The sequence below is a fragment of the Patagioenas fasciata genome, chromosome 1 (assembly GCF_037038585.1).
Source record: "Patagioenas fasciata isolate bPatFas1 chromosome 1, bPatFas1.hap1, whole genome shotgun sequence".
Lineage (NCBI taxonomy): Eukaryota > Metazoa > Chordata > Aves > Columbiformes > Columbidae > Patagioenas > Patagioenas fasciata.
Window position 1 is genome coordinate 22,090,527 of NC_092520.1, and position 8,870 is coordinate 22,099,396.

The 8,870-nt window shown below is 38.6% G+C and overlaps 1 protein-coding gene across 2 annotated transcripts in view; it reads right to left on the minus strand.

Moving 5' to 3' along the window:
- MIPEP (mitochondrial intermediate peptidase) overlaps window positions 1-8,870 on the minus strand; it is a 74,885-nt gene that overhangs the window by 42,384 nt on the left and 23,631 nt on the right. For both annotated transcript variants that reach the window (XM_071804255.1, XM_065830750.2), the window contains exons 11-13: window positions 2,881-3,034; window positions 1,827-1,904; window positions 651-855 (exon numbers count right to left, since the gene is read on the minus strand). In XM_071804255.1, the coding sequence (XP_071660356.1) occupies window positions 651-855; window positions 1,827-1,904; window positions 2,881-3,034 (437 nt within the window). The remainder of the gene's footprint in view (window positions 1-650; window positions 856-1,826; window positions 1,905-2,880; window positions 3,035-8,870) is intronic.

The following is an 8,870-nucleotide window of genomic DNA, read 5'->3' on the forward strand; positions in this document are numbered from 1 at the left end:
GGTGTCAGCCAATACACCCATTGCTACTGCTTGAGAAGAGAGACTAGATGAAAAAAGGCAATATTCATTTTCTGTGCATCCACTAAGCTGTGACTGCATATTCATTTGTGTTCATTTATGTACGATAAAAAGGCCTACCTGTTTATCATGTTTGCCATTTCAATACATATTTAATTTATCAATTTTGCTTTGATCAGAATCAACTAGAAAAGGTCTGGCTTTACAGATTCTCCTAAGTCATTTCCAACCCAGGATTCATTGTGCTTGTACACTAGGTACAAGTTTAGCTTTATTTATTTTCAACCCTCCAACTATTTCATTATTATAAACTCCACATAAGGCAAATTTGCAAGAGTGGATACCACCACTAGAACAAAGATCAGCAGAACAGAAAGAAAAGTTACAAATGGCTAATTCTTATTAGGAGAAGAAAAATATTCAAGTGTTGTTTTGTTGCATTTTAGATGATGTCTGGGAATCTGATATTGTATTTTCAAGTCAAAGATTTAGAAGTATCAGCATGATTCAATCAATTCTCATTCATCCTATTTTTAAAATTTTGTTTTGTTTGTTTGTTTAATCTACTTCCTTCTTCTAGAAACTAAACATTTAAGTAAAACAAAAGAAATTCACCATTCTAACTTTCTTACCAGTGACATGTTGGTACCGAGTTCGTCCCAGCATAGAATGCATAGCATGTCCCATTTCATGGAAGAGATTCTCCATCATGCCAGGAGTCAGTAGTGTCGGTGCACCCCTTGTTGAATGGGGCAGACTAAGCATCAGAACAACGACAGGCAGCTGGTACTCTCCATTTTCCCTTAGCCTGCCTCCACGAACTGTAAAGTGACAATCCTTTCAAAGGTAAAAGCAAACATATAGATAGCCAATGTCATTATATCAATGATATTAAAACAATGATGAAATTATTCAATTAAACTATCACATCAAACTAAACATATACTCAGTTACATCAGTTGATTTCAATGACCATAGCGTTCTTCAACAGCAGCATTTCTCCATCTTTATTATTTGCTTCATATTCACAAGGAAACCACCTTATTCCATAAAGAAAACATGTTGCTTTTAGAAAATAAAATATTCTTTTTTATTTTAGAATTATCAAAACCTCTAAATGTTTCCAAAAAATATCACTAGCTCAAAGAAATTTAGTGATGTGCCAAATCCATAATTTATAGATAGTTCTTCATCAGTAACTTCTTTGTAAAATACACTGCATAGCACTTCTAGCACATTGTAAAATATCAGCAAAACAGGGTAATATATTAAACTAATGCAGATTTAAAGTTTGTCCACTTATCACCTCACCAAGAGTGGTAATTTGCAGATGTTTCCACAGAGTGAAGTGTCTATTGTACTGCATCATTTAGTTAATATACTGGCACTACACAGCGTGAGTGAGTGATCCACAACAGTTCGAACCATCTATGGTTTTAAGTTGAATTTTGAATAAAAATGTGTTGTCATTATGACCTTTCACCTTTAGAGAGTTTTAAGATTTCAGATTTTTTTAACTTTTATATAGTAAATAGTTCTCTAAACAGAATTCTATGACTTCTCATAGTGGCTGACAATTTGTAGAACTAAGAGTCTGAGTTCAGCCTATCAAATGACATTTTTTAAATGAAAGGTTACTCACAAAAATATTTTACCTAAAACTACATTTGAAGTGACAGACTTTGTTTAAATTTTATTTATTTTAAATCGAGAGATATCTTACTAAACTAACATCGAACACAAATGGCCCTAACAATACAGTCATTACCCAAATAAAATCTGTGCTGGAGTCAGATCATAAAAGTTACCTGATGTGGTTTATCAGGTCTCTGAAAGAAGTCACAATAGATGTATCCTAGCAAACCTTCCGTTTCATGAACAACGGCCTGAAGAAAAAAAGAGTATAACTTCCACAGTGAAGGTACTGATTAAGATCCGTAAATTTAAGATGGAGTATTCTAATCTGAAGATTTACGATTAAAAAATGACAAATAAACTGGGAATAATTAATCCAAAACCCATCGGTAATTTTAGTTGAAAAAAAAAATATACAAGATTTAATGCTCATCCCTCAAACTGCAGCTATTTCTGCATTTCATTCAAAACTGGTAAGTCACAGATTACTATTAAAAGAAATACTGTCTGTAGCCCCTAAATGACTTCTGAGAAGTCAGCAGTAACACAATGTTATTTAACATAGAAACAGAAATAGAAAGACTAAGGAGTAATCATAAATTAACCCACTGGGTATAAAGAACATCAGCTCTTGCTGGAGGTGGAAAAGCAGTGAAGCCGAGCAGGGAATACATGGAGGGAAGACAACAGAAGAACCTGGGAGCCTGCTGAGTAAACAATCGCCCAAGTTTTTATTTCCACCCTTCTCTGAAAAGAGGGCAGAAAAATAAAGACACAAAAACCAATCTCAAAGTAAAGATGACATATAGAACATAAAAATAAGGATAAGACACATGACTACTAGAATATGCACTTAGAGTATTCTAGTCGTCTACAGTCATTTAAAACTAAAAAAAAAAAAAAAAGCAACAAAACCAACTAGCAGGGTTCATTCAGAAGGACAGCTTAAAGGTACAACAATAATCTCCAAACAGAAACTGATTCTGATTCAAGCATCCTTCACACAGAGACATATTATAAAGGCCATTAAATACCAAGCATACAAAAGACACTTGGAGAGTATGAACCCCTTGAGATCTAACTTCAACTAAATTTAGACAGTTCGTCCGTGCTTTTGATAGGTACCCAAATAATTTAAAAACAAAATCTGATTCATGGCTCAGAGGAGTATCCCACCTTGTCTAACTTCCCTTTGTCACTTCAGATGCTGGGAACAAGAATACTTACCAATTTTCGAACATCTTCAGACCAAACCTCTCCTTTCTGTGTTTGTTCTGCATAAAGGGAGATTCCTAGGAGCTGACTGAACAAAGAGTTCAAACCTTCCATGCACGCCCCAAGAGAGAAAAATGGACAGTACAAGCCAGGATCAATGTTGTACCTACAGAAATAAAAAGATCCCAAAATAGTCAGTTAGCTTTGCTACATAAACTACAGTCTTCACCTCCAGGTCATAGGATGTGACAACACACACCAGCTGAGCCTCACAAGGCCCTTACTGAGCATATTTTGTTTAATATTTCAAACAGTGAAACTCAATCAGAGTAGTTATGGCACAGCACTTCACAGTGACTCAGTTTTTCTTATATTCAAATTCGGCTACCAAATTCAGCAGATGATGACTATGATTTTCAGAGATGTGTTGAACATGTAGCTCAAACTGACCAGGGCAACACCATGGGTGCCCAAGCTGAGCCACCAGCACTCAAATGCAATTCCCATGCCAAGGCCACACTGTGTGACTGATGAGAAGATGGAACTGGCTCTGGCCATGGTGTAACCACATCCTCAGCTAAGGCAGGACATCAGCCAGTAAGCACTCCTGTCTCTGCAGTCCGGTCTTCTGCTGGAGCAATAGAAACACCATGGAGACACAATCACCTCCCGTGCATGAATCACGCCTCAAGCTCTGGGTACTGTCTCAGAAATTACCTTACAGCTTTGAGCCACGTGAACATTTTAGTTTGTGACCTGGAGTTCAAACATTGCCAAGCCGCTAGAGCTTAACATTGAACAATGAAGTTATGGTCAAGACACTGTAGCAAAGAAGACACATACGGTGAAGAAGACATTGTACATCTGCATGCACACACATAAACTGAGAATGAACAAAAAACAATCATAAAGGTACTTCAAAGATTTCTGCAGCCTATATGTGGGCTCAAGCTTCCTGAGACTCTGACCCTAAAAAGTAAACAAACTGTAAGTGTATCAAGCAAACAAATGCTTTACAAACTTACAGATTCCACAAGCTGCTCAGGGTCACACAACTCTTTAGAGATGACAGCAAAATCAGAAATGGAATCTGCTTGTAGTTGTGCATGTACCCCAAATGGTAAAAATGTTCTTGCTCTCTCATTTCACATACAAAGTCCAAGTGTTAAATTATTTATAACATTTTCCAGGATCTCATAGTAAAGACTGTTTCACTCCAGAGAATCACAGTCTATATTCTTCCTTCGTTCATGCTCTTGTGATTTTGCTTCTTAATGACATGGTAACCAGTCACTGAAATTTAAACAGGCATCAATCAGACTGCAATAGCTGAACACCAAAGAAGAGAACCACACTACGCTAAGGCCTGTGATCAGAAGGCTTAGTGAGAGACCAGCTGTGAAAGAGCCAGCTAGTCCCCATCCACTTACCTACTCTCCCTTCCTTCCTTCCTTCCTGCCTTCCTGCCTCCACACACAAAAGACCTAAGCCCCAAGACCACTGGGGATACTGCAATTGTCAATACGCTGCTGCTTACAACTGCAGCTCCAATTCACTACTCAGCTTCACTGCACCGTGATGCGCAGCAGCAAGGGGTTACTGCTCTAAGCCAGGGCACTCCTTCTTACATATGTCATAGTATTTTGTTTTAGTTTTCTAGTATCCTTTATGTTACCTTTATCACATACTCTACCAGCATTTTGCAACTATGTATCTGTCAAAAATACAGGTAGGCTCAGTTACAGGATTTTGCTTGTTTTCACACTACAAATGCAAGAAGCTACAGCTGATGTATTCCATTATATTTTTAATTACACTATAACACAGAAAGTAAAGCAGATTTTGCCTCTACCATACTGACAGAACTTCTTCAAGATGCGTAGCAACACTTAAATTCACACTCTACATGCACACGCTGCAATACACACGTTTTCCTTTTTAATCAAAAAGAGTCTTTACAGTAAAAGAAAACAAAACTAAACTAAACAAAAAAACCCATATGATAAATAACTTTAGATCAAGTTAGGTAAAAAGACTGGAAGCATGTCTCTAAAAGAAAGCAGGAGAGGGGAGTTAATCTCCATGTAACAAGACACAGAAATCTGGAGTACAAAAGACACTGCTTTAAACTTGGAGCCCCCCAGAAGTACAGAATTAGTCTATGTGTCAAATATTCTCAGATTTTTAAGCCAGTAATTCCTAAGAACTGTAGCTCCTTCAACAGTGGCACTGTTTGGAAAGCTGTAAATCTCAGATGTCTCCAGACTTTCATAGTATCACCCTGTGATTGTCTTCTGCTCAGATTGTTACTATGAAAACTTAAACACACCACTAAGTGTTCCAGTTCTCCTGATTCTACTTGGAAGCCTTCCCTGAATACAGACTACAAGACATGTTAAAACGATCCTTTATTAAAAGGAAAAATAACACCTTTCAGCAGTGAATCATAACAACTTCTGTAATAGTTTAGGACTGCTTTTTGTCACATCATTTAAAAATCTTACACCATCATCCTACATAGTGCTATGAACACTAAGCTGAGTTTCCCATCTGTAATTCAAACAATTGCTTCCTTAACTAAGGACTGACCACAAAAGAAAAGTTCACTATAAAAGTACTGTCTCAATAGAAGTTCACGTTAATGTGAAGTAGGATTTCTCCACATAAAAATTAGAACATTTCAAAATTAATTAAGGATGAGATGGTAGGTAATTATACTCTTCTTGTGCAGTGAAAAAATTACACTGAAAATGGACAAAGCTATACATTACTTTTGGTCCTAATTCAGCCTTGAGTTGAGTAGTAACCGAGAGCTAGATCTCCTCAGAGCCAATTCAGACGAGCAGCATTTATTAGTTCTGGCTCTGCCCCAAGCCTGCTCATCCCACACTTGTTTCTGCAGAGCCACTCAAATTTCCCATACTTTGGTTTAGGTTCCAGAAAGGTTTATTAATCCGGGTGTAACACAAAGCCTAGCTGCAACACTATCTCAAAACCAGGGGACTAATGCAGACACACTCAAGTGGTTTATCGTGGAGGTTGCGTAAGGGCTCTTTGCAGAGCCCATTTCAATCAGCACTGCCAAAGCTATACTGACCATGTGCAAAGTCCATCTAGTACCTTCACATCCTCCTCTCTCCAGACATCCAATATCATACAGAGTTTCCCTGCCATTTCCTCCCTGTCAACTGGGAGAATAGAGCTGATTGTAAGAGATATTTTGAGAAAGAATCCATATGATACTATACTACAAACACACACTTCAATAAATCAAAATTTCACTCCACCAACAGCTCACAGTCATAGCAAACCATCAGATTTTCATAGTTGCAGGAAATCCAAACATGTAACTCCTACCTGTGAGTTCAGCTGCAGGAAAAGAGAATATGAAATTGTAAGAAAGTCAATAACAGCATCTTTTAAAACACTTCATGAAATTAAGCCACATTCATACAGGAAGTCATCAGGAGTAGTCAGCATGGATTCACCAACGGCAAGTCATGCTTGACCAACTTGATAAAACAAATTGCCCTGGCAGACAAAGAGGGAGCAGTGCACATCATCAACCTGGACTCCAGTGAGGTCTCCCATTAGATCCTTGGAGCAGCTGTCAATGTACAGGCTGGATGAGCAGACAGGGAGCTGGACTGAAAACTCGCTGAATGGCTGGACCCAGAGGGAGGTGATCAGCGGCACAACATCTATTTGCAGGCCAGTGGCTAGTAGTGTACCACAGGGGCCAATACTGGGTCCAGTCCTGTTTAATGTCTTCATTATTGACCTGGATGATGGGGCAAAGTGCACCCTCAGCACATTTGCTGAAGACATCCAACTGGTAGGAATGGCTGATACATGCGGGGGTTGTGTTGCCATCCAGAGGGACCTCAAGAGGCTGGAGAAATGGGCTGACTGGAACCTCACAAAGTTCAACAAGAAGTGCAAAGTCCTACACCCGGGGGAGGAACAATCCCAGGCACCAGTATATGCTGGGTATCACCCAGCAATGAAGCAGCTTGCCCAAAAACGACCTGGGGGTCCTTGTGGACACCAAGTTGAGCATAAGTCAGCAATGGGCTCTTGTTGCAAAGAAAGTGAATGGCATCCTGGGTTGCATCAGGCAAAGTATCACCAGCAGGTCAGAATACACTTTTTCCCTGTGAGGGTGACCAAGCACTGGCACCAGTTATCCAGAGAGGCTGTGGAGTCTCCCTCCTTGGAGATATTCAAAAGTTGTCTGGACAGGGTCCTGGGCAACCAGCACTAAGTGGCAATGCTTGAGCAGATGACCTTGAGAGGTCCCTTTCAACCTCAACCATTCTGTGATTCTGTAAAGAGGTCATCTGGAGCCAAGGACTAAGACCACACAGCTGCAGTATGAAATAGATTACAGCTTTATTAGAGTAGGACAACATTTCACAGTAACTGCAAAGTATTACCACAGCTGAAATACTGGATTAACGAGTTTGCTGGAGGGCAGAGCAGAAGAACTCTGAAACTACTTTATGTTTCATTTTGGTTTTGTCAAGAATGCAGATACATACTAGCAGGAGAAAGCAGTGATATTTCTTCGTGGATAGAAGAGCTGACATCAACATATATATTACAGGAAGCAGTGCCTATTTCTTCCTCATTCTCAGCACTGTATGAACATGTGCACTGTCCCCATGAACTTAGCCCGTGATGAAGACAATGGGGAGATGGCTTTCTGATAAGTATTTTGTAATAAACTGTCACTATCCAAAGTGGGAGAAAACAGTCTGCAATAGTTTTGTCTTTTGGAAAAGCACAATACTTATCCACCCACACATGAAAATAGCAATAACAGACTACACTGGCTTAAGGCAGACTCCCCTGGAGAACTAGTCCCCTACTCTGGCTCATGTTTGAAGATGTCACAATCTGACATTTTGAATACAATTAGGTCCTGATTAAACAGCCACTTTAATAATAACTACAGAAAGTTCATGTCAGTCACTGTTGGTAGAACATCGTCAGGATCAAACCTCTCCCACATTTAACAAAAGATGTGTGTTAATATTCCTCTTGTCAACAGAAAACTGCAAAAAAGTTTTCAAGAACAACATTTTTTATACAAAATGCCAAAAAAAACTTTATAGTTTCGATCTCGCTTATTTCTTCATTTCTGCCTTGACTACTACACCACTGTACAAATAAAGATCAAAGACAAAGATATCAAAAAATCCTCAAATAGCACTAGTGTCTCATGACTCAAGACTGATACTTAAATTGCTTGTGGACAATCCTGAGAGCAGCCAGTGGTGATTATTATACTGCAAGTTATCTGGTATCCATAGTTTTTTGTTTGCTAGCCATTGCAATGTCATAGGAGTTACGAAGAAACTGGTTAAAATATGATAATATAAAGCAACTTTCACAGATTATAATAATTAATAGCACACTTCAAAATGAATATTGGGTACTGAAAAAAAGCTACTGCTCAGGAAGTAGATAGTACATCTTCAAAAACCTTTCTCTAATACCAGTGTATACCCACTATGTCATAATCATTCCAGACACCAGAACACAGATTGAATTCAAAGTTTTGAATGTGATCCTACCTCATGAACTCTCTTTTCACATATCAAGAGCAATTACCATTGAAGAAAGTCTAATCCCAAATTTGCACTGATTCCAGGAAAACTTTCTCTTTGGGCTTATTTAGGAATACAAATTGGCCAAAACCTCAGTTATCTGAAGCTGATGTCCTATAACCAAAAATGCAGTTCCTGGAATTACTATTATTAATAGTACATGATCTTGTCTCTCAGTGGCAAGAGCAAGCATACGACTGACTCTTTTCTGAGCCCCCACCTTCAAGATTTAATGCTACTCACTGCAGAATTAAAGGTGTAAGGTAAGATTAGAGGACACTAGATAGGATTAGAGGACAATGGGGAAAAGGGAAGAAATTAACTTAAAATACTTGAATCTTTCCCCAAAAAAGAACACTCAGTGACCAAAGGAGGAAATTTTACAATCTC